Source organism: Pungitius pungitius, chromosome 4, assembly GCF_949316345.1.
Source record: "Pungitius pungitius chromosome 4, fPunPun2.1, whole genome shotgun sequence".
Classification (NCBI taxonomy): domain Eukaryota; kingdom Metazoa; phylum Chordata; class Actinopteri; order Perciformes; family Gasterosteidae; genus Pungitius; species Pungitius pungitius.
In genome coordinates this window covers 17,359,582-17,387,325 of record NC_084903.1, presented here as the reverse complement: position 1 = coordinate 17,387,325, position 27,744 = coordinate 17,359,582, and the positions used below count along the sequence as shown (strand labels likewise).

At 40.9% G+C, this 27,744-nt stretch overlaps 4 protein-coding genes across 5 annotated transcripts; 3 read left to right on the top strand and 1 right to left on the bottom strand.

Annotated features, from left to right (window-relative positions):
• The first annotated feature begins 334 nt into the window (after nt 1-334).
• On the top strand, nt 335-8,815 carry LOC119227701 (E3 ubiquitin-protein ligase AMFR-like). Its single transcript, XM_037486717.2, has 14 exons — nt 335-535; nt 1,174-1,493; nt 1,578-1,670; nt 1,798-1,962; nt 2,966-3,121; nt 3,669-3,709; nt 4,281-4,413; nt 4,599-4,732; nt 4,863-4,973; nt 5,551-5,747; nt 5,847-5,950; nt 6,084-6,218; nt 6,370-6,560; nt 6,938-8,815. The coding sequence occupies exons 2-14, from the start codon at nt 1,242-1,244 to the stop codon at nt 7,092-7,094; spliced, it is 1,869 nt and encodes a 622-aa protein (XP_037342614.2). The 5' UTR covers nt 335-535; nt 1,174-1,241; the 3' UTR covers nt 7,095-8,815.
• Nucleotides 8,816-9,172: 357 nt separating this feature from the next.
• On the top strand, nt 9,173-12,680 carry gnpnat1 (glucosamine-phosphate N-acetyltransferase 1). Of its 2 annotated transcripts, none has more exons than XM_037486758.2 (6): nt 9,173-9,367; nt 10,169-10,330; nt 10,528-10,590; nt 10,724-10,851; nt 11,365-11,426; nt 11,590-12,680. In XM_037486758.2, exons 2-6 carry the CDS (start codon nt 10,177-10,179, stop codon nt 11,735-11,737), a joined length of 555 nt encoding a protein of 184 aa, XP_037342655.2. In that variant the 5' UTR covers nt 9,173-9,367; nt 10,169-10,176; the 3' UTR covers nt 11,738-12,680. The 2 variants fall into 2 exon arrangements, with proteins under 2 accessions (XP_037342655.2, XP_062417801.1); XM_062561817.1 differs by having other exon boundaries at nt 9,226-9,244.
• A 401-nt stretch (nt 12,681-13,081) lies between these two features.
• On the bottom strand, nt 13,082-17,056 carry styx (serine/threonine/tyrosine interacting protein). Its single transcript, XM_037486744.2, has 11 exons — nt 16,711-17,056; nt 16,391-16,423; nt 15,775-15,828; nt 15,566-15,663; nt 15,428-15,488; nt 15,288-15,324; nt 15,165-15,204; nt 14,979-15,029; nt 14,552-14,624; nt 13,977-14,070; nt 13,082-13,656 (listed from the first exon to the last, which is right to left on the bottom strand). The coding sequence occupies exons 1-11, from the start codon at nt 16,768-16,770 to the stop codon at nt 13,583-13,585; spliced, it is 675 nt and encodes a 224-aa protein (XP_037342641.1). The 5' UTR covers nt 16,771-17,056; the 3' UTR covers nt 13,082-13,582.
• A 2,426-nt stretch (nt 17,057-19,482) lies between these two features.
• LOC119227690 (vitellogenin-2-like) lies at nt 19,483-27,229 on the top strand. The gene is made up of 28 exons (XM_037486705.2): nt 19,483-19,560; nt 19,826-19,846; nt 19,947-20,098; nt 20,206-20,457; nt 20,540-20,701; nt 20,799-20,947; nt 21,044-21,194; nt 21,277-21,434; nt 21,508-21,673; nt 21,754-21,879; nt 21,993-22,208; nt 22,299-22,516; nt 22,603-22,700; nt 22,786-22,910; nt 23,158-23,250; nt 23,379-23,498; nt 23,604-23,790; nt 23,876-23,969; nt 24,064-24,249; nt 24,323-24,467; nt 24,554-24,755; nt 25,224-25,612; nt 25,709-25,753; nt 25,833-25,901; nt 25,997-26,203; nt 26,289-26,431; nt 26,716-26,854; nt 26,961-27,229. Exons 1-28 carry the CDS (start codon nt 19,521-19,523, stop codon nt 27,096-27,098), a joined length of 4,191 nt encoding a protein of 1,396 aa, XP_037342602.2. The 5' UTR covers nt 19,483-19,520; the 3' UTR covers nt 27,099-27,229.
• The last annotated feature ends 515 nt before the right edge of the window (nt 27,230-27,744 follow it).

Here is a 27,744-nt window from a genome sequence, read left to right as displayed (position 1 = left end):
CGCATGGATAATGTGTATAGGCACATACATAAAGATAAAATTGATTTGGCAGCATCACTTAACTCTGCTGGATCTTTCTCTAGAACACTTACCTGCGATGCATTTTTGGTTGCGTCGCTTATGAGAAGTTTTCTTCTTCATCTACAAAAAGGACAAAATAACCAGTAAACATTTATATAGGTATCATTATTTATTGACACATTTGGTCCGAATTAATACTTAGTAGTCGGGCAAACGTTTGGCCGACAGGGTAATTTAAATACCGATCCACACCCCGAACCAGTTAGTGGCGGTAATGCACCACAACGGGTTTAGCCAGTCGCCATAAAGTATAAAGAAGAAGAAGAAGGAGTCGCAGCAGCAGCAGAAAAAGGAGACGACGAAGAAGAAGAAGAACGCTCCTGAGCCAACTCGATTAAATAAACATGACGATGTTGACAGTTGCGGTGTCTTCGGCGCATTGGCACTAAAAGTAAACCATTTACCTCCAACGAGGGTCGTTGGATAGTGTGTAAATCTACATTTGTGACAAACTGTGAGTGACCATTTAATTCGAGCTTGTTGTTTATAGCTAATTTGTGGCTAGCAGCGCTGTTACTGTGAGCTAGCGAATGAGCTAGTATGAGCTAACGTTCGCCGTGTAAATAACCTTAGCTCACGTTAGGGGCGTGAACACGTATTACTTTGCCGTGCCAGTATATCTTTAAGTAAGGTTGTCATGAACGGTTGGATCCCTGGCCCTCGGGTTTCACGTTATTTGGCTTTTTTTAACCTCAACATTTCACAATGGTCCAAACCACCAGAGTAATTTGCCCCTTTTCTGGCTAACTGTACCGAGCTAACGTGCTAGGTTTGCTTTTAGACGTGAGACCGTGGTTCCAAACCTCTTTGGTTTGAAGGAGCTACGCTTCCCCCGCAGCCCTGTCAGGTCAACCTAACACACGCAACGTTTCCAACGTTTGTACCAACTGCCACGCCATCCGATGATAGTAGCTAATGTGCACCATTCACCTAACGTTAATGTGTCTTACGTTTAGCTAATACGTAATAAAAACCATTGCCACCTGTCAAACAACGTAGGCAATTGTTTCAATCATCAAACGTTATTACTGTAAGCTAGCCAGCATAGACTAACACTTGTATATGTTAGCTAACCCACTTCCGCCCTCACAGGTCGCGTCTTTGACTCGGGACAGACCATCACATAATCTCAAGTAGACAATCGGACCATCACTACTGCAATGCCTCTGCTGTTTTTGGAGAGGTTTCCTTGGCCCAGCTTGCAGACCTACACGGCACTTAGTGTGGCTTTGCTCGCTGGCAGCCTTTTTAGTGCCTACAACACTGTAACTGATCCTGGGTTCGGAGTCTTGGAATCTGATGAAACGCCAGCACCAACTGAAGGGGATCTCGAACTAAACAATGCAATTAGTAACACGGAATTGACAAGCACCATCACGTGGTATATTGCCACTGACAGTCTCTTTGTATGGGTGAGTGTCAGCCAGTTTGAAATTTGCATTGCCTGATAATTGTATGTTCTGCTTATCATCTCTTTATTCCCTGTTCTCCTCCAGGTATTGGTCAACACGTTCTGCTGCTCGTTGATGTTAATTGCTAAAATGATTCAGTATGGAGTGTTTGGCCCACTCAGAGTTAGTGAGAAGCAGGTGAGTGTGTGTCTTGAACAATGAATTCAAACTACTCGCAAGCACTGTGTGTAAAGCTGCTCCTTGCGGTAGGGTAGATCTTTTGAAAATAAACGTGTCCGATTTATTTGCTTTGTGTGTTCCTCAGCACCTGAAAGATAAATTCTGGAATTTCATCTTCTACAAGTTCATTTTCATCTTTGGGGTACTGAACGTGCAGACAGTGGAGGAGGTGGTCATGTGGTGTTTGTGGTTCTCTGCCCTGGTTTTTCTCCACCTCATGGTGCAGCTCTGCAAAGACCGATTTGAATATGTAAGTATTATAAGCTTTTTTGTTTATACCCTAATCATGATTTATGAATACCTTGTGTCATTTATTGAGATTTTAGGAATCCCTTATTAAAATATACTCATATCAAAGTTCTACTGAAAATACAGCAACTGAATATATTCTTTCTTTAAAAGTTTTGTTTCTACTTTAAAAACCACCATCTCTTAATTAGATTGATCATGGTAAAGGATACTTTTGTCATCTGCAGCTACTGAGCTCTTATTTGTTCAGACAGTTCAGCTTGCCTGCGCTTAGAAAACTAATATAGCAATATGTTTTAAGTTGCAGGGAGTGTCCGAAATAAAGTCGAGAGTAACTGTACTCTCCTCTGCTCGTGATCTATTAATAGTTCCTTGAGCTGGCGTCTTGGGCGGCTGATTGACACATCCCTGTATTAGACTGGAGTCTGCATGTTGTGCAAAACAAAAATATCAAATGTATTCAACCCCAATAGCTCTCAAAAGTGATGACATTTAAAACAGGTATTAATTTGGTATGTTGTCTGTTATGTAATGCTGACTGTCTCACTGTACCACAGCGTAATTTAGCTGTGGAAATTGACCCGTTTGTTTACTGACTGCAAGTCTTTGTTCCTGACTCAGCTTTGGCTATAGATGAGCATTTATTCATCTTCTTTTTTGGATTAAGTCTCTCACTTGTCTTTGGTTCTGTTGGTGCTCGCATTTGGGCAAACAAGACGCATTATTGTCAAACTCCTGAATAAGATCCAATGTATGCGGCGTGCTAGGGAATCCCGATGCTATATAGAATCAATTCACTTGGCTGTTTAATGTTTGTAATGATGTCCTGAATTGGGTTCCATTCACTATACAATGTGCCAGTTTTTCCAAATAGTTATGACTTTTCAACTTTATTATTCTTGTGTACCAGCTATCACATGTGATAATGATAGGGCATAACAAAAGGAATTATTTTTTTCAGAGAGGAGTAATCCATTTTATTATTCTCGTCTTCTTCCCGCCAGCTGTCCTTCTCACCCTCCACTCCCATGAACAGTCATGTACGAGTGCTTTGCCTACTGGTCTCATTGCTGTTGGACTGCTGCGGTCTGGCTGTGGGCTGTGGTGGTCTGCTGGGAGCTTCCCATGGCATGCACACCCTCTCCTTCATGGCAGCCGAGGTAAGAACCCGGAGCCACAATGGGTCGGCTGGGTGATTGTGGACTTTTAATATCACTAAAGCTTTTGATTTAGCCCATGTACTTGGTTTTCTTTGGTTGTCTGTTTGGCATGCTTATGTGTAAATCTGTAATGTGTCTAATCTGCCGTATTATAAACATTGTTAACTTCTTTAATGGCAGACACTTGGACATTAAAGTAGGAAATGGTTGCATTTAATTTAGGTACTGGGATTGTAGAAACTGGCTCATGAGTATGGCTTCGGTGGGCTCAGTAATCCTCCCTGATGTTTCATTTACAGCTGTGCTCATTCTGCTAAGTCTAAATGCCCACTGTGGGGGGGGAAAAAGCTTGAGCGTTTGAAACAGAAACTATGTTTCCATAAGAGGGGTTTGGTCTGATAAAATCTCAGATTGTCTCCCCACCATTTATGAAAATAATAGACTATAACTACATCACAAGGGAAATGTCTGGATATTGTGTACTGTCTCTATGAAAGTGGTCCAAGAGAGTTACTTTGCTTCAGCCGGTTTATTTTTGTCTCCTTAGTGTCTGCTGGTTACTGTGCGCACTGGGCACGTCATCATGCGGTACGTTTCTTTCAAAGCCTCCTTGCATGTGTGTCCACAATTAAAACACGGTCTGATGTCCGCTACGCCGTTTGACTTTCTCTGGTTTTGTAACACCACTATGAAAGGTTTCTATGTCCCAAAGAGAGTGACTCAGATTATACAAGCAGTACGAGCAACTCAAATCAGTCAAGGCACTCATAGATACTTTTTAAATACCACAGAATCTGTTACTGCTGTTAGACTTCTGTGGCTGTGTAGTACTTTAAAACAAAGAATGGATTGATTTAAAGTTGTTACCTTTGGTTTGTGCTTAACACGGGTTACTACGCACAATAGATTAAGAGTTTATCAGTGTTGGACTTATTCCACTCTGGTTTTTTAACCCAATACATTGACTTAAAGCCATTAAACATTGAGACACTTCTATTCTTAAATCTTGAATTGTTGCCTGTTAAATTATACCACAATACTTTTACACCGTCTTTGTTTCAATGCATTTTTAGCTTTTAATCACCATAGGAGTTAAGTGCCTGACCATGCTGTCTAAATGTCAAGTTTCAGGGCCTGATTGTTTTGCATGTCCTCTCAGATATTCCATTCATCTTTGGGATCTAAACCATCCAGGGACCTGGGAGAGTAAAGGAACATATGTGTATTATACAGACTTCGTCATGGAGCTGGTTATGCTCTTCCTGGACCTCATGCACCACATCCATATGCTGGTAAGACGCAAAGGGAACAGAGTTTTCCTCCGAGGGCGTTCCAACTTCTACAACATACGGCACCCTTTTGCTTGGATCCTCGGGTCAAAGGAGGCAAAAACTCCCCCAAAGGGAAGAAAGCCACCAAAATGACGTATTTTTCTGCTCTCTTGGTCTTTAATCTTTTTGTACAAAATTGCTTTTAGCTTTTCGGGAATATCTGGCTGTCCATGGCCAGCTTGGTTATCTTCATGCAGCTGCGGTATCTCTTCCATGAGGTTCAGCGCCGTGTCCGCCGACACAAGAACTACCTCCGTGTCATCAACAACATGGAGGCCAGGTGAAAATATGTTTTTGATTGAATTGTTTTCCCATTTTTTACCTGAGGGTTTTTTTTTTGTATCTGTTGGTTTAATTCAATGGTTGATCATTACTTGTTCTTCGGCATTATTTGTATGTGCCCTGAATAGATTTGCAGTTGCTACTGCTGAGGAGCTGGCAGCTAATGATGATGATTGCGCCATCTGCTGGGATGCCATGTTGACAGCACGCAGACTACCCTGTGGCCATCTCTTCCACAAGTATAGTGGATATTTTTTTTATTTTTTTTTTAATCAGCAAACCCTACATCAACGTTATCAAGAACATTTATTGCAAAAATATGTTGGACATACAAGGAATTTGACATGGTGGTTGTTGCATAACATAGCACAGTAAGACAATGAGACCATGGACAACAAGACGAATAACATGCAAGAAAAGGGGCTCATTCGTCAATGTTCAATTTACAAATGTACAATTTAACTCTACAGTATAAAATAGAAGGTTATGGGCTAGGGGGATATATAATTAAAAATAAATAAAGATAAAACATTTAATTAAAAATAAAAAGTTAAAAATGCAATGCCGAGTAGATAACCAGACTCTACACAACTTTGCCGGCACCACTGACCTGTTGCTTAATATATGGCCTACACCAAATCACTTACAAAATGTAGATGTTGAATATCAGTTAACCTTGAGTTGAAGCAATTTTGAAGTTTTAAAGCTTCAGTAAGATGTTTCTCACTGATCCTGATGTTACCCCGAGACTTGTTTAATGTTAAGTTTTCTGATAAAGTGGCATCATAACGTGTGTGTGCGCCTGCATGTTTCCAGCTCGTGTTTGCGCTCCTGGCTTGAGCAGGACACTTCTTGTCCAACGTGTCGCACATCCCTTAACATCAGTGGAGATGGGGCCCCGGCGAGAGGCCAGCAGCAGGGCGCTGGCTTGGGAGACAACATTGGCCCAGCGGGGGCTGCTCCAGATGCTGTACCGCATGTCAACCAACACAATCACTTCTTCCACTTTGATGGTAAATCTGTCGAACACGTATCTGAGCTGTACCTTAATTTACTTTGCTTCAGATGCCGTGTGTGGTAATGAACTATACAATCCATACATTCCTTTGCAGGATCTCGCATAGCCAGCTGGCTGCCCAGTTTCTCAGTGGAAGTAATGCACACCACCAACATCTTGGGCATTGCTCAGGCCAACAACTCCCAGCTCATGGCCATGGTAGGTTAATCTATTTCAAAAGATGTCATACTTTTTAAATTAGTGATACTGTGCGTTTGAAGACCAACTTGAACTTCTTCTTAACCATTTCTCTATTACGCTCTTTGTTTTTTATTCACCATGTGGTTATCAGGCCCATCAGATCCAGGAGATGTTCCCTCAGGTGCCCTCATACCTGGTCATGCAAGATCTGCAGTTGACGCGTTCTGTAGAGGTCACCACTGACAATATCCTGGAGGGACGCATCCAGGTGCCTTTCCCGACACAGGTCTGTCAATTTTAGGTTTGATGTTGAAAGCAGGGTCATTTTCACACTGGTGTCTCTGAAAATTAACACCAATATGTCACATTCGTAATGGTTTACTCGAAAGGCAGAATGCAGCGATCAGTCACACATTTTGTTTGTACTCCTTCCTCAGGCCATAGAGCGTGCCCCTACACAGGGGAGCACTGCGACGGGTGAGCAGGGGGGGTCCAGTGGAGCAGCCGAGCGCGGCCTCAGCGAGTCGGAAAACGTGGAGGTCCGAGGAGGTCGCTTCTCTAAGTCGGCTGAGGAGAGGCAGAAAATGTTGAAGCAGAGGAAAGAAGAGATGCTTCTGCAGGCACGCAGGTTCGGACACTCCTGGTTTTCTACTACTACTTCTACTAAAAATAGGGCCAACTATTCCCAGCGCCATTAAATATACAAAAATGCTGGTTCCTTTTTTTTGTCAACACTTTCTTGAGGTCATGAATGTGATCAAATCATATTTTGCATCATTGCTCAGCTCAATAAACGATTCTTTGTCAAAATGGATCCTTCCCTGATAGATGGCATTTTCTTAGTCAATAAAATACCTGAAGAAGACTTTATTTGGCTACAGAAAAAAAAATAGAACAATTGTTAATTAACGGTAGACTTTACAGGTTGCTTTTTTTCCCCCTCATCTGTCACTTATGTCTTCCCATGATCATGTTTTTTTTGTTTTTTTTATTTTGTCACGGTAGGAGATTTCTAAACCACAGTCCAGAGGACCCCGATGAGGATTTGCCTGGACTGGAGGAGGACAATGTTCCAGAATTGGTCTTGACCGCGCTGAGGCGTAGAACCATGGCGGCAGCTGCAGAGAGACGCATGCAAACTCAACAAGACCCGGCACCTTGAAAACACAGATTGGCTTCAGCTGAAAAGAACCACGTCATCATCGCAAGAGGCACAGACAAAGCTATATCCAGCATGCCCCATTTGGTTTACAGTCAGTGGTCATCACCTGTTCAAAACAATAGTTCAAACATATTGAGAGCATCGCCTTTGGACTCGTTTGACCTGCCTAAGCAAGGTGGGACTATTTGGAAGGGCCTCTGTCACTGATTCTAAAGTATTTGGAATATTATAAAAATTGAAGGTTGCAAGTTGAGAAACACAAGGGTGCATTGCCCTTCATTCAAGTGCCACACAGTGCAACCACCAGCTTCAGTAGGCAGACAGTTACTACGGTGATTGCGACTGGTTGTCAAAAATCAGCGTGCTTTGCATTCAGAAGAGTCTTTTATGAGAGGAGTGTGAAGGTGTCAATACTAGTTAAAAGCTATTTGAGTCATTTTAAAAAAAACATTTTTTTATTTTGTCAAAGATTGGTTTCATTTATTTAGGAAGTAGCAGAAGGTTACTACCTAAATAAGTGAAACATGTCCTCGAACTTTAGAAAACTCATCTGATGTTATGAGTCAACTGTGAATTAAGTTTTTGCAAAATAACATGGTTTTACTTCTTACCTTTTGGAGTATGAGAATGTCACTTTAGTATTTTTCAGCCTTTCAAAATATGAATGTCAATCTAATGCTGCATACAAAGTGTTGGACCCACATGGGTTGTCCTGTATTTAGTGTGTAATATACCCATTGGTTTTGTTATTTTAGCATGGGGAAGTGGACATGTTCAATCTTAGTTTTTCTAATAATATTCCCTACGGATGCATAGGGGATGCATTACATTTTGTACAATAGGTGTCATCCTCTGTATCTCTGAAATCAACCTCTGATAATACGCAGTGCTCTCTGAGTAAGAAAATGTTATTTTCTACTATATATATTGATGGGGTACTTGGCCATGTGTGTGACTCACCAATCCAGTTGCCATTCAACACCATACTTCTGGATATTCAATGACCTGAATGATGGAAAATAGTTATAAATACATGATATGGAGATTTTATTTGGACAGTTTTATTCAAAATTCATAGGAAAGAACATAATCATCTCCAGCTCAAAGGTCTTATTTCAGTTATGTGCAGGGATTTCCAGCATAGAAGCTTGGCCCTGGAAACGCTTTCAGTGTTTTCAAATTTTAAGTCTGTATCTAGTTAAGACATCGGTGGACGCAAAGATGGAAACTGTATCATAAGTGTTTGATTTCTTGTTATTGCTGTGCAAAGGCAGTTTGAGGTGAGATAGGCATTAATGTAGGTGAGCGCTTTCATTTCCTTCCACTTTATCCCAAAGAGCAGCCCACAAACTTCCACTCAACGCTGAAGTGTTGTATTCTTTATTTTTGTGTTGTATGGCTCAAGCTCTGTTTTGGTGTTGTCGTAAGAAGAGACGATATAGGATTTTAATTTCAAATTTTAACATTTTTGATTTTGTTTTCATTTTTCAATGAAATTTTAGTTATTTAACAGCTTTTAATATATATATTAGATATATTCCTTTAAAACCAATTCTTTATTAAATCAAAACCGAAATGTTTTTTTTGACTGGGTTTTGTTGTATTTTTGTGCCTAAATCAAACATGGTTCAGTTATGGATAATTTCTGTAAATCTAGTTTTTGTAAATTCTGTTAATACAAAAGACTCAATAAACAGAGCTTCTACAGCTTTTTAACAAGATTTACCAATGTAATATTTCTTCGTGAAACCATCCCACTTTAGTTAATGCTCTTGTCATTGTAAACGGAATTGTATTTATAGGCCACTGCAGGTGTGCTTATGGCATTTAAAAAAATGCAAATACAAAGTAAAGGCTTGCGAAGCGGTTGACTTTATTAGTCCAATAGTATGTCCATGATGGAATGTGTGAAGGCACATCAAACCCAACTGTGCTGTGAAATCGATCTGGATGACATATGGGACTACATCAATCTCGCTGCGTATGAAACGGTGTCTGATCAAATCGTCTTGGGATGTTTTGCGTCTGATCCACCAAACGTTACGTCATTGGCCGACGCACCACTCCGGCACCATCTTTGCCACGTCACACAGAAGGGCTCGCATGCGGAAACGACAACTGAAAACACCCACGCCGGTCGGCTCCGTGATGTAAGCCCAACCTCCTACAACATTTGTACAACTACCCAGTTGTCGCTGTTCGTCCCCCGAGTCGAGGAATTCCACTGGACCTTCTCCTCCGTCGGTTTTCTCATTCTTGTTTTCTTTTGACCGGTAAGTAGTTACGCGTGTCAACGATGGCTAGCTGTTAGCTGCTCGCTAACGTTAAGTTAATGTGATCTGTGAAGTTACAGCTCCCACGCTGACGCTAGCTGGGCTCGTCATGAATGCGATCGTTTGCTTGAATGAAGGTGGCCTCAGTTTACGTTACTCATCTGACAGGACACACGATAGTCCTATAACTATAACTTCCATGACACTGTTTGCTAACTTAACCTGCTTAATTTACGACAGCCTAGAAATGACAGTAGTAACACGGATTATTGGATGCAAGCGTGTATCGAACACAACACTTTGGTGAACTTGGGCAACGTGAACAGTTCAGTGAAATGTAACTTAATACGTGTCAAGCTTCTGTCGTCTCGGCACTTATTAGATTTATTATTTTTGTTGGTTGGTGGTCAGGGAACGATAACGCCGCCGAGCAATAACTGTGTTTGCTGCCATGGAAACGATCATTGTGACGTGTGACTTCCCACCAACACAATCTCCGAGGATTTATTGAGGATGCGCTGGAAACTTAAAGCACGTTCTAACGTCTTAACCGGATGTGTGTCGTATTTTCCTTATTTGTCAACCACCTTTAACAACATGTGAATCAGGGCAGTAAAGTAATGACTCTGTCTACTAAGTGAAGCGGTATGAGTCAGGTCAAAGTTGAACAAACATATCTCCTGTGAGGGATTAAAAAAAGCCTTTCTATTTAGTGTGTCATTATTTTCTCTGCGTACACACATTTATGGGTGTGTGTCTCTGGATTTACCGGTTTATGTTTTTTGTGTGTTTTCTTATCAGGTTGTGAAATGCTGCTAAACGAGACTCCGCTGTTCGAGCCCTCACTTCTTCAGGAGCTGGACTGGAGCAGCAACCCTCTGTCCTTCTCCCCCCTCATTTCCCCCTCCAGTCCGGGGCAAGACCTGGTGCTCAGGCCGCTTTGTTTGGCAGACTTCAACAGGGGTGAGACACACAATCAAGGGACAAGATATTATAGTCCAATACTTGTATTTTCAAGAGAACTTGAAGATAAGAACATGAAAAAAAGCAGGTCTTTTGGCTTTCAATGTAGATCTATCGGAGAGATAAATTAAGGATTTCCAATGGATGGAGTAAGAAAACCTTTTGATATTTTCACCAGCTGTTTTTTGTTGTTCCAGGTTTCTTCAAGGTTTTGTCTCAACTTACTCAGACGGGCGATGTCACACCAGAGCAGTTCACAAGTAAGTCCTGGTTACCATAACGCCACTTTTATAAAATACTTCAGTTACTATGGAGTTATTAAGTTCAGAACTTAAATGAAAGTCCCAATGTGTTAAACAGCTGTCCTATTAAATGTTGTCTATTGGTTTCCAGAGAAGTTTGAACATATGAAGAAGACCGGAGACTACTACGTAGTTGTAGTGGAGGACACAAACTTGGGACAGATTGTTGCCACGGCGACATTGATCACGGAACACAAATTCATCCACTCCTGTGCTAAGGTAAATAACATCCTGGCAAGCTATTTGCATATATTTAACAATGGATGTCTGTGTGTATAATAATGGTCCCTGTTAGCTGTTACTGTGGTATCAGTGGGTTTTCTGTTGTTTTGAAATTGAGTACTTCATAGTCTTCATAAACAAACTATTCAACATCACATATGTGTTACGCTCTATTCATCACATTGTGTTACATTAAGTAAGTGGTTGGTAACATTTTCCATCCAATGTACACTAGATAACCTTGTCTTGAATAAATTGGTGTGCGAATTAGCCGCCAAAGGTAGCAAGCAACAGCAACACTTGACTATTGATCAGCTGTTCTTAAAAGGTGTTGAAATAGGATTTGCTTCAGGATACAACTAGAATTTCATTTTCCTGAAGACCAATCTCCTGAAGAAGTTATTTATTAATGCGGTGACTATTAGAATGATGGTAATTTATTAACATAGTTCCCTGTGATAAGCCAAATGAAGTTAAATTAATAATTCCTTACAAACCTCTGTTCTGTAGAGAGGCCGAGTGGAGGAGGTGGTAGTTAGTGACGTGTGCAGAGGAAAGCAGCTGGGCAAACTGTGAGTAGACCGGAGCACTATTACATCGTGTATTGGTTGGATACTTTTCCTTGTATCTGTCTCTGAACAAAATGCGGTGAAAATTATTCATGTGAGCTACTTTTTTCTATTTTTTTCTTGATTTACTTTCTTCATTATGTTTCTTTTTCTCTGTCCCTTTTAGTTTGGTTTCAACTCTCACTCTTCTCAGCAAAAAACTCAACTGCTACAAAATCACACTGGAATGCGCACCCAACAACGTGGCTTTCTACCAGAAGTTTGGATACACCTCCTCACAGGAGACTTACATGCAGTGTCGATTTTCCGACTGAGGACAACAGCGGCTTTAAACCTCCCTTTCGGGGGTCATGAACCCGACCTTTACACACCCACTCACAGCAAAGTTTGCACAGACAAATTGTCTGAAGTTGGGCAAGCTGCCCATGGACGAGGTTATGGTTGTGAGTTGTTCTTTGATGCGGATCCTGAATTTCAACATACTTGAGTCAAGCTAAATGTATGTTGAAGCCTTTAGCTCAGTCCAAAATGAACCTCTTCTGCCCCTTTGGTTACGATTGCTACCGCACCAAGGTTTTTTCCCCCACCATCCGAAGAAAGAAATGTTAAGTCTAAATGCAAGTTCTTAATTATGTGACATTACTTGTAAATAGCTGTGTACTAAATGGCATTACCGACAAACATGTCAGTAACAACAATTGCTTAGGTTACAAAAGTGAATTAATATTGATATTTATGATGAAGCTAAATAACTTGTCTACGGCGTCTCAAGTTCACTACAAATCCTAGAATGCTGTAGGGAATATGTTTTGATCATGATTCATAGTTATTCTCTCGGATCATCATGGGCAAGCACCAAAGAAAAGTTTTTTTAGGGGTGATTAGTTATTACATTCTTTTTTACTGGGGTTTAATTTTTCTATCATGTCATATTTGGTATATAGTGTTCTACATCTGGGAGGGCTTTTCTCTTTGACGGGTTTAAATACTAAAACATGACGAATTACCATCAAGACTTATGTATATTTTTAGCAAACTTTTTTTTTTTCATTTGAAGGAGATGAATAATTCACTTCTACATTTTTTTTTTTATTGGGTCGGTATTTGAAATGCGATCACTGCTGTGATTTTGTGATGGGGAAATGGATAGAAATTATTTTGTAAATTAACTAAGTTATATTATTCTGGCAAAATGGGTCCTATTTATTGTAATTTATTTACAACTATGTAAGCAACATAAAATGTTCTACAATCTACCGTGTTTCGCTCCTCAAATCCATTGCATTGATCGGGCACTACTAACACACAGCTTTATTATACAAAGAACGAGCTATCGAACAGATTAGGCTACTAATCATAGCAAATAGTTGTTTTTTAAAACTGGATCAAATGAATAATTGAATGTAGAATCACTAGAACGTGAGTGAGCCTCTGCTATGTAAAGGATGTTGGAAAATTGACTAGATCGTGAACGTTGATTCTATTGTAACTTCATTTGCAGAGCTGTGTCATCAGTGTTAATGCAACTTTATTTCCACAGTCAATTTTTAGATTACAGCTTTTTGGAGAAACACAGTGGAGTGACCCAAGAACGCACTTCAGTGGCTTAACTAACTGAAATCCAAAGCAATGTCTGAAATAATGAAAAAACAGCTGGACAGGACTCAGACTTGTTTAATTAAGCAGTGAGTTGTTATTTTTCCCAATTCCTTACCATCCAACATTAGGCCTGATATTAGTCTAGTCCTATTACTCCCAAAATAAAGACATTGGCTGTTCCTCTCCTCATGTCCTCCATTTGGCGACATCTTGGCTACTTTCCCCTTTTTGCCAAGTGCCCCATTCTGGTCATCTACACAAATTCAAGTATCGAAAGTGCATTATTGCAATACTGTCCCGCTGCAAATGCAAAATGCTTTAAATACTATAAAATTGCAAAAAATCAGTGCATACAGCTCGAGAAAAAAAAGGAGTTATCAAATTGACCCATTCCCCTCCATCACTCCATGTCTCAGACACGAGCAATTCCCCCCTCCCCCCTCCCCCTCCCCCTCCCCCTCCCTTAGAAAAAGTTCAAATATTTACATTTTTAATCCCATTAAAAATGTGGAAAAAAAAATAATTGAGTGCACTGCCTCACAGCTAAATATCCGCAAAGCTTATCCATTCTGGGATGCTGTGACCTGCATTGCTCCAAAGTCATCATCTTCCTCCAGGCTGCGTTTACGGCTTCCTGTTCCAGAAATGGGAAGATGAAGAGAATGAATGGAACTTCACTGCAGACAACTGTTTGAAATCCCTAACACAAGGAATCAGCTCTTCGTTGGATTCAAAGAAAAACTATTACCGATAAGCGCTACTGCGTAACCTCCTCTCGAGCATCATCCCTGGACCCTGATCGATTGGTCAGCCATCATGGCGTTGTGCCAATTATACAACAAATGCCACCCCATGAATAACGCCCACACTAAATGGATTGCTTATCTGGAACGAGTCTGGCTGAGACAGAGAGATGTAGACATTGAGCAGACAGGCGCTAGTCCGTGCACAAACCTTGCATTCCAGCTTGTAAAGAGAACGACCTGCCCAACTGCATCGGTGACATCATCTTAATGGTCAGTTTGGCCAGGTAGATCGCTTCATATTCCTGGGAAACAAACATGAATCACAGGACACTTATTGTTGTAATAAAGAGTTTTTGGTACAGTATGTGCATTCTAGAGCCTGATTCCAAAGCTGGCAGTCTGATGTTTTAAATGAAAAAAAATAAGCATTCACGCTTTAAAAGGACACATTCATAGAACATCCAACATGGTTATGGTGTCTGCACAAATGTGCATTTGTCATCACTTACACAAAAGCAGAGACAGCCAATTCCAATATGGCTTGTGAGCCAGACGCACGACATAATAAACGTCACTACAGAGATGGTACGGAGCAGACGACTTAACACTGAGCACTGTAAATAACCGTGAGAGATCCTAACCTTTCAAAGTGCAGGGGCAGGAAACGGCACATTAAGCGGACAAACCAGTTAGTGAGGAGTGACGTGTAAACATTCACTTGTTGATAGGAGTGTCAAGTTGATTGGTCGGAATTTGAATCGTTTTCTCTGGAAGTAGACTGACCTGTAGCTGATGCACAAAGCCCACATTGGGGTTGATGCAGAACCTCCTCTCCTGGACGTGGCTGAATGCATTCCTGTGGAGGAAATGAAGCAGACGGTTACAACATATTCCAACAGTATCAAAAAAAACATCCACTTGTATCTAAATGTGAAAAAAGGTGTGCTATTAATATTTTTTATTGTAAGTCATTCGGATTCTAGGTCTTTATTGGGCAGGCGCTACTTTTAGTCGCTGTGCTGCCTTCAATATGTTTTAATTTTATACCTGCACACCATAAGCAGAGATCATTTGATCCAATTCTCTTTATGCTTAAAGAAGTCACCACCAACAACACGCGGTTGTCGTGTACTGGTACGAAATGCAGTGGAATGTGCTTTTTAATCAGTTAGACGTATATGATGTGAGGAAACACAAAAGAAACACTAACCTGTATTTTATCCCAAATGTTTCCATAAGGTATGCAATCACTAAAGCAGCACTGGAACAGAAATAAGGAACACGGTTAGAGGAAAGATCCCAGGATATTTAAAAAGGCAGTTAGATGTAATAGCAATTTAGTGAATGGTCATACAATAATGAATGTGAAATTAGATATTCTGAAATCAAACCTCACCTTCTTGATATTCCTGCATTACCATGAACCAGGACCTTTCCTGTAGGAACAAGACAAAAGATTGTTGATTGTTGACATTTTTGTTCCCCTACTCGACACTACACAAACAGCGTGCATCCTTACCTCCTGTTGCTAAGCAGCCATCAATGAATTCTTTAGTCTGTTTGGAGGATAATGAATGACAGAAGATCAGGCGAAACACAAAAGCCGTACCTTCCAATCAAAACTTGCAAAGAAAGTAAAAAGAACACATTGTAACTCACTGAAGGGAAAAATCGTATTATATTTTCCACTGGATTGTCGGCAATATCTAACACAAGGTATCTGCAAAGATGCAACATTAGTTCATTGGTTAGCAACATTTCACATCTGGTAGAATAGGCATGTGACTTCTTGCTTACCTAAATGTATGAGCAAAATTAGGTTTGATAAAATTGGCTTCGATGTCTTGGCGGACACACACAACATGTGTTATGCCCTGTGCCTCAAGGATTGGCAGCTAGACAAAGAAGAGATGCAATATGAGCTGTACAAAAAATGAGATCACAGAATGTGTTAGTGTCTCTGCATTTGTCTCTGGGTACCCGTGGCTGACTTGTGCAAGACATACCTTGCTTTTCATTGCAGCAGAGTAGGGACCTAAAAACAGTCCCGGTAATATCTCCTGCAAGTCAAGACAGAGCAGGACATCACAAAAAAACCTATTACAGGTGTATTCACTCCGTGTAACACTTACCAACATGTTTCACTACTATATGTGTCAATCAAAATGCATGATCAAAGGTCATATGATATGCAACGTGTGTGACGTGAGCCTCTAAATAAGGATTATTTAATAACCTGCAGACAAGGTTTCTCTCAGATGTGCTGCTGTGTGATACGGATGAAATTGACAAGGACTCAATCTTTTTGTGCGAAATAATCATGTTTGTGTTCAAAGCAATGAACTGTTCTCCCTGTTATGCTTTAAGTTAAATAGCACAACTTTTCAGTGTGTGACAAGCAACTTAATTTATTCAAGCCTTACTTTGTTGTAAAAACAACACGCTATGATCACATCACAGCAATGGCTTAGTGGACCAGTGGAACACGGCCACACCTTCGCGTAGACAACTCGTGTTTGTTTACACCAACACACTTTCTAAAAACGTTTTCATGGAATCGACCTGCATTCAACACCGTAGGTTGAGATGGGGGACACTACTAATGACAGGCATGACACATACCTGCATGTCTCGCCTCATCGGATAAGCCCAGTCCTGTGAAGAAGGGGGAAAGACGCGATGAGAAATGACCACCAGTTCACTTACTGTTCGGAGACTTAGCAGCGACCCGCTAACGTGGCCGAGGAGGACGCTCCAACGCGGGCGTCTCCGAGGACAGACGAGACAACTGAAGCACGAGAGGACGTTAGCCTCACTTCCCGGCGCGTGTGTGTGTGTGTGTGTGCTTGTTTTAGCTGCTAGCCGATATCTCCGCAGCGGAGGCTAGCTCGGGTTAGCCCGCCGGCCCCTCGGTGCTAGCTGCGGCTCGCCCGTGCACTCACCAGAAGATCCTCCGTGATGGCGGGCAGAGACGGGAACTGAAGTTTGTTCTCCTCCTCCATTCTGCGGTCTGTTCGGGCACCGCGCCGCCGAGGTGGTGGGAGAGGGGGGGAGGAGGAGGAGGAGGAGGGGGCCCGGCTTCTCGCGGCGGTATCGATTGCTTCTCGCGGAGGGGGTTAGCTGGACAATCGGCGCAACTTGTTTTGAGGCTCCGCACGCATGTCCGCCATGCTGTCCCCTGACAGATGATGAGTCACGTGACCGCGGACGGCAAACCGCTCGCGTGGGAAGCGAGGAAGAGACGGCGACGTCTCGCGGCGGATCAGCGAAGCGCGGCTCACCCGGGATTTCGGGATTTGGGTAAAAGGTTTTGATGCACAGGTAAAAACACAACTAATTATTATTTTGAGGTTAAACTCAAATTATATTGGGTTTACTTAATTAAAAACGCAATGAAAAGGTGGACACGATAACCTCAAAACACAACAGATGTTACGGAGGAATGCACATCCATTTTCCGGAGGATTTGTGTTCACTCCTACTTATTTTCTGTGGAAATAGAAATTACATTACATTTTTATTTTATTTTATTTTAAGTGAAAATGTATCTTTTTTTTAATTGAGTTTCATTGAGCACATAAAATATGATTCAGGCTATCTCTCTTCTTCCTCCAATTTATTTTATTATTCTGCTCTCAGCCCTATCCAGCATCCATTCTCGCTTAATATTCGGATGAGAAACATCCCTGATCCAAACCCGAGTGCATGAATAATTACTAGATGTTTATTTGGTCTCGTGTGTCATCTCTTTGTTGTTGTGTGACAGTGTGGCATTTGGTGATTTTTGTTTACCTCCTGGCCCGTGGGAGGGACAGCACATTTTTCACAGATCACAGGGAGGCGTAATCTCACAGAACAACAGCTCCAGTCGACAAAGAGTGCATGTGTTTGTGGTTCTGAGCAACATCTTTTAGTTCTGCAGCACTTGTTATCAGTGGCTACCAGGGGCGGATAAACCCCCCACTGCTGCTGCACCCCAATCACACTCTCCCTGAAAATAAAGCTTTGAAGAATGTCAATAACATGCTCTTCAATGTCTAACACAATATATATCTACGCACATCTATCTTCCCTCAACTTTTTTACCCCTCAAATCTTTATCTTGACGTATCCCAAAAGGCGAGATAGCTCTTTGATTTTTGGTTGTTCCCGGCCGAATTACAAATGAGCAGCCATGCCAGATCCTTTGGCAGAAATGTTGTCAGTGGATCACAGAGAGGGAGAGAGTAAACAAAATTGTCGAAGGCAGAAGCTAAGCAAAAAAAAAAAAAAGAGACTACCGTGTCTTTCATAGTGTTCCGTTTCATGTGTGCATTGTTGAGCTTTGTCTACTCTTGATTTTGGTTAGCAGTAGGAACAATCGAATTGTGTGACGCCTCATGGTCTTTGCTTGATCATAACTTGAAAAAAAAATGGAATTGATGACATTTAATTACATTCATTTGCCTTTAATGTGTAAAGTGAGTAATCTAAAGTAATCAGTTGGGTCGTTTAATAGACTTGGGCTCAAATTAAATGGGTCTTTTAACATTAATAATCTATAAATAACACTCTAAACCACTTAAAATTACATTAAAAACCCATTAGTGCCACAATACATTAATCCACTAATACAACTTTAAAATCCATGATACTTTACCTTAGTCCTTCATACATTACCATGATAATAATTCGGTCCAGTTGTATCTGAGATAAGTGTTGGAGATAGTGCTGTAACTCCCACTTAGAAAGGGAAAGAGCATACTCGAGTCCAGACAGTATACTCTTTCCAAAGAAGCCAGTTTGTTGTGGATTAAGTGAATTAAAAAAGCTACGTTGGCACCGAAACAATATCCGCTGATGGAGACTGCGTGTTAAAACGACTCAAAACACTGTTCGTGTTCATAATTGAAGAATGAATACAGGCTTACAGAAAGAGTGGCGTACAATGAACAGCCCGTTAACCATACAACATGAGATTTTTAGTTATTCATTTACAAACACAACAAATGCAAAATAGTGTTCCTTGAATCAAGATTCATTCTGACACTGAATAAGAAATGCAGTGCTCTGTAAGAGTAATACTATTCAACATGCAACATGAGTTTGATGATTATTGGTGTATAACTCACTATCATGCATGTAGTCCTGCTTTGGAAAAAAAGATCCCTTTCTATTTGATTATTAGACATTTCAGAAGAAAATCAAGTAACATCTGGCCGTGTTGTTGCACATCCCAATGGTGACAATACAAGCAACAACAACAGAATAATATCATTTCTATATCATCTGATAGACTAAGCTTGTTTTCATCACGTTAAAGTGTCAATACAAGTTCTCGCTATGACTAGTCGTGGAGGAACCTATTGTATTTCAAGGAATTCTTATTATTATTCTTCTCACAAACCGCGGGCCTTTTTGGGGCCTTTATCATATTCAAAAAGTTGTTAAATTTGGCATGGATATCTTCACCTTTTGTTGAATAATAAGATACAAAAAAAATAAAATAACATAATGTAACATAATGTATATGTAATGTAAAGATTTGTATTGTCAGTTATACTGTGGATTTTGGACATCAGACTGTTTGTGCCAGGATGTCAGGTTAAGACAACTTGCCTGACATTTTTCATTTGTGTCATACTCTGTTTGTCTAATCTGTATAGTCGGTGCAAGGTAACATAAACAGCAATGAACGGTTAATGATTAAGTTAGTGGCAAAACATGGCTTTAAAAGGAAACCTCTCCCTGTAGAACATCACATCCAAAAGCCATGAGGGTGATTTTGCTGGCCCTCACGGTAGCCCTTGCGGGTGAGTATTTCTTTATGCATTTAAAACTAAAACAACTGAAAAATGAATTACATTTTTAAAGAAAAAACGACAATGCCGTTCATATTTAAACAATGATTGAGCAGAAAAAGAGACACTGTGTCCTTCAGGTTTACCAACTGTCAATTTCCAGTTAAGTCGCTCGAAATTGATGGTTTATAAAGAATACAATTGTCAATTTTCCCCACATATCTTGTTTGTTCACAAATAAAAACACCAAAATAACTTAAGTATTTATATTTTTCAGCGTGTCACCAAACCCATTTGGGTAAGTTGTTATTCTGTTACGTTATCATGGATATAAAATGTATCTCAGTTGAAAATTGCATTAATATGGAAATATTCTGTTTTTTTCTCTACTATTTCAGCTCCCCAGTTTGCCGATGGAAAGACCTATGTCTACAAATATGAGGCATTTGTTATGGGCGGCCTACCCGAGGAGGGTCTGGCACGGACCGGAGTGAAACTACTGAGCAAAGTTTGGATCAGTGCGGAGGCTGAAAACACCTACACGCTGAAGGCAAGGACCATTCAAATGTTTTAGCTTATTTATGAGGAATAGTGAATGAACTGGAATTTATAAACAATCATGTGTTTCAATTACTCAAAGTGCCATGTTCCTTATAGCTTGTGGACCCAGAAATCTTGGAGTTCAGTGGCTTCTGGCCCAAAGATGATTTCTCCCCAGCTACCAAGATAACCTCTGCCCTGGCTGCTCAGCTCACGACACCCATCAAGTTTGAATATTTCAACGGTGTTGTCGGAAAAGTATTCGCACCGGCTGGCGTCTCTGAAACTGTGCTGAATATCTACAGAGGAGTCCTTAATATCTTCCAGCTGAACATCAAGAAGACTCAAAATGTCTATGAGCTGCAAGAGGTACAAATAACTCATTTTCATTGAGTTCTACTCACAAACAGCCGCAATACTTGGACTTACTGTTTGTTTTTATGTGACCTAGCCTGGAACACAGGGTGTGTGCAAGACCCACTATCTCCTCAGTGAGGACGCACAGGATGAGCTTATCCTGTTGACCAAGTCTAAGGACCTGAACAAATGCCAGAAGAGAATCATGAAGAACATCGGTTTGACTCACACAGAAAGATGTGTTGAGTGTGAGGCTGTAAGTGAAATTCCCCTCTTGCTTCATAACCTCTAATACGGTTTACTTCTTGACCCGCTGATGTGGTGATATTGTTGATATTGTCTTGTCATTGCAGAGAGGAAACAATCTGAAGGCAGCCGCTGCTTCTAACTACATCATCAAGGAAACATCCACCGGTGCTCTGCTCTTGAATGCGTCTGGTGTTGAGATCATCCAGTTTTTCCCTCTCAACATCTTGAACGGTGCTGCCCAGATGGAGGCTAGGTAAGTTGTTTCAATTAAAAAGAAGAGCAATACCAGTGTCATCAACACTATATAAGTGTCATAGTGCAGATTGGTAATATTTATGTTTATTTGCAGGCAAAACCTGACCTTCCTTGAGATTAAAGACACCCGATCAGCGCCCATCAGCGCTGAATATCTTCACCGAGGATCAGTGCAGTACGAGTTCGGCAACGAGCTTCTCCAGACACCCATCCAGCTTCTGAGGATCAGCAATGTTGAGGCTCAGGTACTTCATAAAATGATCCCCCAGATTATCTTTTTAATTCACCTTGTAGCGACAAACTCTAAGAAACATTTTGTCGTGGCAGGTTATTGAGATTCTAAACGACCTGGTGACCTTCAATGTGGCAAAGGTCCACGAAGATGCCCCTCTGAAGTTCCTTGAGCTCATCCAGCTACTGCGCGTGGCGAGACTTGAGAGTTTCGAGGCCATCTGGAATCAGTTCAAAGCTAAAGCCGATCACAGGTAATAGTGACTTTTAAGAGCCGTGGAAAAAAAGTCAGATAAAGGAATTACATCTGATGTTTATTTTCCCCAGGCACTGGATCCTAAATGTTATCCCCACCGCTGGTACTCCTGCTGCTTTGAGGTTCATAATGGAGAAGTTCCTCGCTGGCGAGCTGACTCTTGTAGAATCTACTCAGGCACTGATATCATCTATTTACATGGTGACAGCTGACCTCGAGGCCATCCAGCTGATACAGGCAAGTTAGCATCATTTTTTTAAAGGTTGTTGAATTGGGATGCATTATCATTATGCACAATTTACTTTACCCCTTTTCAGAGCATGTTTACGGAAAAAAAGATCCAAGAAAACCGAGTTCTGCGTGAGGTTGTCATGCTGGGATACGGCACCCTGGTTTCCAAATACTGTGTAGAGAACCCAGCCTGCCCTGCTGAGCTTGTGAGGGTATGTATCATGTTTTGCAAGGGATTCTATATATATATATATATATATATGTATATAATTCAGTTATAACATCTAAGATGTGTTACTTTAATGTTTTTCTGTCCATTCCACAGCCCATCCACGAACTGGCTGTCCAGGCTGACAAGACCGATGTTGAGGGGCTCATTAGCGCTCTGAAAGTACTGGGAAATGCTGGACATCCTTCCAGCCTGAAGACAATTACAAAGTTTCTGCCTGGCTTTGGACGTGCTGCTGCTGATCTGCCACTCAGAGCTCACGTTGAGGCTGTTCAGGCCATGAGGAACATTGCTAAGAGGGAGCCCAAGATGGTGAGACTACATGGTCCTATTCCTTGTTTTACTGGGAATGAATGGATAGATTCAAGGCAATTTCATTTACACACAATCTTTGTCAATCAGATCCAGGATATGGCTCTTCAGCTGTTCATGGACAAGACTCTCCACTCAGAAGTCCGTATGGTTGCTGCTATTGTGTTGTTTGAAACCAAGCTGCCCATGGGACTGGTCATTACTCTTGCCAATAACCTCTTGACTGAGAAAAGCCTGCAGGTTTCTAGCTTTGTCTACTCTTACATGAAGTCTATGACCAGAAACACTACACCTGACTTGGCCTCTGTGTAAGAATCATCAAATCTTGCATTTTTCATGACATGCAAACGTGTTAGCATCATTATTCACGTATGTTGTAATGTCCTACTTTCAGTGCTTCTGCCTGTAATGTTGCTCTGAGGATCCTTAGTCCCAAGTTCGAAAGACTCAGCTATCGCTTCAGCAGATCTCTCTATGTTGATACCTACCACGGTAAGACCATAATAGGATCATTTATCGAGAGAGACTTTTGGAATAAAATCAGTTGTTAGATATGTTCTTGTCTTTTGCCCTGCAGACCCCTGGATGATGGGAGCTGCTGCCAGCGCCTTCTATATTAACGATGCTGCAACTGTTTTGCCAAGATCCATTGTGGCCAAAGCTCGTTCCTACCTGGCAGGAGCATATGCCGATGTTGTTGAGGTAGTCATGTCTGACATAGAAAGCTTGAACACTAAAAGTCTTTATTTATACACATATATACATTTATTTTCTATATATTGGGCATTTTTCTGTCCATTGTTTTAACCCTTTGCACAAAATACTGCGTAGAATTAACTGGCTAATATTGTATCCTTAAATAAATGTCACAAGATGCATTAATATTGCCTTTTAATCCTTTCACATAGGAATCATTTCAAAGTATTTCCCAAATGTGGGTCTTTTTCAGCTTGGAGTAAGAACCGAGGGAATGCAGGAGGTCTTCAAAGAGCTTCCTGAGAATGCTGACAGGATGACCAAGATGAGACATGTTATGAAAGCTGTAAGTTTTGGGGGACCACTTCGATGTTAAAAATATCACATCATCTTCAAGAATGATGTGATTAAGATGATGTGATTAATTTCCAAAAGTTGAATGCCGTCTTCTGAATTCTGTTCTTGTTTGCACAGCTTTCTGAGTGGAGGGCTAATCCTTCCAGCCGGCCCCTGGCCTCCATTTACGTGAAGGTCTTCGGACAGGAAATTGCCTTCGCCAACATAGAGAGAGCCGTTGTTAATCATCTTATTCAGGTACACCATCCCTTTTTTTAGCTTTACTGTAGCAGTGACTGCTAAGTAAAGTAAATTATCATGCACTAATTATTTGGTGTTTTACAAGAGATGATGTGCTTAAAGCTTGCCAGTGGACCAGCAATGAAAACCTATGGCAGAGAGTCTTTGGATGCTCTGCTGGCGGGTGTCACATTGCATTACGCTAAACCGCTGCTGTTGTCTGAGGTCCGTCGCATCATTCCCACCAGCGTTGGTCTGCCCATGGAGCTCAGTTTGTACACTGCTGCAGTGGCTGCTGCATCTGCTGAATGTAAGTTGCATTTGTGCAGCTTAACTGTCACTGATTTGACATAATTCCAAACTATTAAAACCAATGCTAAAATGTGTTTTCATAGTCAAGGTTACCATGTCACCCCCACTGCCTGCTGACTATCATGTTGCCCAGCTCCTGAAGTCTGACATAAGCATGAGGACTACCATTAGCCCCAGGTAATACAGTTGAAGCTTATTTGAAAAATACGATTAAAAGGAAATGTAGTTGAATAAATCACCCTTAAAATTGATGTGTTCTGTCCTTTCACAGTGTTTCCACACATGTGTATGCAGTTATGGGAGTGAATACTGCTTTCATCCAGGCTGTTCTGATGTCAAGAGCCAAAGTTCACACAATTCTCCCTGCAAAGATAGAAGCAAGAATCGACATAATTGAGGGCAACTTCAAGCTTCAGCTCCTTCCTCTTGAGGGTGTCAGTAAAATTGCAGCTGCACGGTACGTACTGGTCATCAAGTAACATGAATCAACCAGGTGGTTTGTACCCTCAACTTATTATATTCTCCAACAGTGTTGGGACTTTTGCTATTGCAAGGAATGTGGAAGACCTCGCTGCTGCCAAAATCACACCAATGGTTCCATCTGCAATTGAAGTGTCAAGGGAGGCCTTCTCCTCAAAGATTTCAAGGATGGCATCCTCTCTGGCTAGTAGTATCGTGAGTTTGAGTCACTGAACACTATTTTCAACACAAGCTTTTACCCTTTTTTTCAAATTCATGTTATGACCTCTGTTGTTTTACAGTCGGCATCATCTGAAATCCTTCAAGGTGACGCTCAAAGCAAACTGAGGCCCAAGGCCACCCAGAAGAGAATGTGTGTTGAAAGCCTTACCTTCGGTATCAAGGCGTGCTCTGAGCTAGAGTCTCGCAACGCCACCTTTATTAAAGACTGCCCGCTGTACAGCATGATTGGAGAACACAGCTTCTTGGTTGAGATTTCACCAGGCAAGTGAATGGATGATGTTGCATTTTCCCTTTACCAACTTTACAAAAGCGGCTTTAGACGCCTTGTAGCAAATAGACATTTCCCACACACTAGCTTTCAAGTCATTTGTTTTTTTTTAAATCACAATTGTGATAACTGGCTTGGCTTTTCACAAAAGGGCTTCTGTGGTTAATCAACAATAAATGCAGGATGTTCCAAAACGCATTCAACAAAGGAAAGAAGCTTTTACAACACTCAAAGGCAAACTTATTCAAATAGGCCAAACTTGAATACATTTATATGACCACAGGTTTATGTAAAACGTTAAATTGGTTGATGTGTGTCTCTTGCCAAAATTGCCCAAACCCAACACTACTTAACTGGTGCAATATTGCTGGCCCTCATTGCACAAAAAAAGTAAATAAGTATATCAGTAATTTTGTTATTAATTACTAAAAAGACATTTCTGTTGATCTATTTCGTTGCAGCTGCTGGACCAGCCATTGAGAGGATTGATATTGAGATTCAGGTTGGAGAACAAGCAGCAGAGAAGATCATCAAAGTGATTACCACGAGTGAGGAAGACGAACCTCTGGGGGACAAGAACGTCCTGTTGAAACTCAAGAAAATCCTGGCACCTGGTCGGAAGAACAGAACATCATCTTCTTCCAGCTCCAGCAGCGCTAATACCTCCAGCTCTCGCTCAAGCAAATCCTCCTCTGCGTCATCCAAGTCTTCCTCCAGCTCCTCTTCCAGCAGCAGTTCTTCCAGCAGCAGTTCTTCAAACAGACGTTCATCTCTCTCCTCCAGCAGCAGCAGCTCTTCCAACTCCAGCTCCTCCAGCTCCTCCAGCTCCAGGATCACTCACAGGACCAAGGTGATTCAACTTTATCTCTAAAATAAATACAGATACCCAGTGGAATCAAAAACGTCCAAGAAATAAGCTTCTAATCAAATATTTGTTCTATTGCAGCAACAACTAAACGCATGGAACTTCACCAAGGACCACATCCACCAGGTAATCGTCAGTTTGTTGACACGTGCACTTTGTCCACGACATGTTAAGCAGGCTTAATGTATGGTTTCTTTGTTTGCAGCATGACCTTTCCAGGGAACGTGTCAACGGCAGCAGCAGTGCCTACAGCTTTGAGACCATCTACAATAAGGTAAGTCATGTGACCAAGACATTTACAGACTTTAGTATTTGGTGGAAAAATAGTATTAAATTTTGTAATTATTAATTTCTGCTTTTCCCTTAAAGGCCAAGTACCTTTCTGATACCATCAATCCTGCTGTGACCATTCTCATACGTGCTGTGAGAGCCGACCACCAGGTTCAGGGATACCAGGTCGCAGCTTATGCTGACAGAGCTAATGAGAGACTGCAGATCGTTTTTGCTAGCCTGGAAGAGAATAACCACTGGAGAATCTGTGCCGATGGAGTTAAGCTCAGCGACTACAAAATAATGGTAATAAATTGGATTTAGAGATGTAACATTAGTAAAAAATCAATCTGATTCTAGAGATTGTAACTTTGATTGAAATGTGTTGCAGGCTAAACTTGCCTGGGGCCTTCAGTGCAAAGAATACGAGACCGAGATCACAGCTGAGACCGGCCGTATCGGAAAAGATGCTGCAGTCCGCATGAAGATTACATGGGAAAAACTTCCAGAGAGCACGAAGCGCTTCGCCAAAAGGTAACGTGGTGATTTCAGCAATTTTCATTTTATGTGGAATGTTGTGCTGTAAAAACTTGAAAAACAAAGTAATTCATTTTGAAATACTACACATATGTACATACCTACGTATACTATATTGAAAATGCAACATTTTTGTCACTATTATGAGGCATCCTGGATGTAGACATTTGTGACTTCATTACTACCCTTCCCTGGCATTATTTCATTTTGATTTTCTGACATGTGTTTACCACATATTTGTTTTTGAATTTAAAATAACCTTAATCTTATTGCATTGCCAGGCTCTCTGAGCCCCTTTCCCGCTACACGAAGGATTTTGGAATAACCCAGGCAAAGGTCCAAAATGTTCGCAATGAGATCAAACTGTCTGTGTCTGCTGCTTCTGAGAAGACCCTCAATGTTGTTCTGAAGACACCACAGGTACGTTTCTTTTGCCATTACTTACACACAGAAAAGGTCTGCATCATACTTTGTCACACAGTTATGCAAATACACTCATTTTAACCATTTGATACATTTTATACAGAGGACATTTTATAAGCTTGGAGTTGCTATCCCTATTTCTCTGCCAATCGGTGAAGCCGAGAGTTCCAGGGTCAAAGATACGCTGACCACATTCAAAAAGAGGGAACACAGGATCGAGATTATGGAGGACAAAAAATGAGTATAGTAAATAAATAAATACATAAATGTATAAAAAAATACAGGAATAAATAAATAAATGTGTACATAAATGAATAAATGTATGAATAAATTAATACAAGTTGATAATAAAACAGGTCATAAACAAATTCATACATTCATTTTATTCATTTCTACATTTCTGTTCTCCTACAATTTCTTCATGTATTTATTTATGGGTCTGTATCATATATATATATTTCTACATTTCTGTTCGCCTACATTTCCACATTTATTTATGCATGCGTCTGCCATCACCAAAATTATAGCATGTGTAAACATTGAAGCCCTGAACACACCCTAATTTCTTCATAATTCTTGAAGATTGGGGAGCGCTGCATGTAATCATTAAAGATGTGCCTTTTTTTCATAATTTCAAAGTTGTAAAACACCTAACTCCTCCCAGGGATTAAACTCGATTCTTTTCAAATTCACGCAGTGTGCTTTTGAGACCTTGGGCTCTAAAAATTACATTTTATCGGAAGAAATATTCAACTATGTGCGCAGCGAGCAATTAAAAAAAACACCTTTTGAAAGATTTCGAAAGGGTCATGTTTGGTATTGTGAGAGGCTTTTATTTAGGGATGGTACATCAGAATGTCTTGGTTATCATCAAGTCACACCATGGT

Excerpts from the sequence above, each read along its gene's own strand:
- LOC119227690 (XM_037486705.2), top strand. The coding sequence starts at position 19,521 with ATGAGGGTGATTTTGCTGGCCCTCACGGTAGCCCTTGCGG. Across the intron at positions 21,195-21,276 it reads TCAGCAATGTTGAGGCTCAG|GTTATTGAGATTCTAAACGA; the intron begins GTACTTCATAAA and ends TTGTCGTGGCAG. Across the intron at positions 24,468-24,553 it reads CCTCTCTGGCTAGTAGTATC|TCGGCATCATCTGAAATCCT; the intron begins GTGAGTTTGAGT and ends GTTGTTTTACAG.
- styx (XM_037486744.2), bottom strand. The coding sequence starts at position 16,770 with ATGGAGGAGGAGAACAAACTTCAGTTCCCGTCTCTGCCCGCCATCACG. Across the intron at positions 15,489-15,565 it reads AATTTTGCTCATACATTTAG|ATACCTTGTGTTAGATATTG; the intron begins GTAAGCAAGAAG and ends GCATCTTTGCAG. Across the intron at positions 14,625-14,978 it reads ACATTTGGGATAAAATACAG|GAATGCATTCAGCCACGTCC; the intron begins GTTAGTGTTTCT and ends TTTCCTCCACAG.
- LOC119227701 (XM_037486717.2), top strand. The coding sequence starts at position 1,242 with ATGCCTCTGCTGTTTTTGGAGAGGTTTCCTTGGCCCAGCTTGCAGACC. Across the intron at positions 4,733-4,862 it reads ATCAACAACATGGAGGCCAG|ATTTGCAGTTGCTACTGCTG; the intron begins GTGAAAATATGT and ends TGCCCTGAATAG. Across the intron at positions 4,974-5,550 it reads TGTGGCCATCTCTTCCACAA|CTCGTGTTTGCGCTCCTGGC; the intron begins GTATAGTGGATA and ends GCATGTTTCCAG.
- gnpnat1 (XM_037486758.2), top strand. The coding sequence starts at position 10,177 with ATGCTGCTAAACGAGACTCCGCTGTTCGAGCCCTCACTTCTTCAGGAG. Across the intron at positions 10,591-10,723 it reads CACACCAGAGCAGTTCACAA|AGAAGTTTGAACATATGAAG; the intron begins GTAAGTCCTGGT and ends ATTGGTTTCCAG. Across the intron at positions 11,427-11,589 it reads GGAAAGCAGCTGGGCAAACT|TTTGGTTTCAACTCTCACTC; the intron begins GTGAGTAGACCG and ends TGTCCCTTTTAG.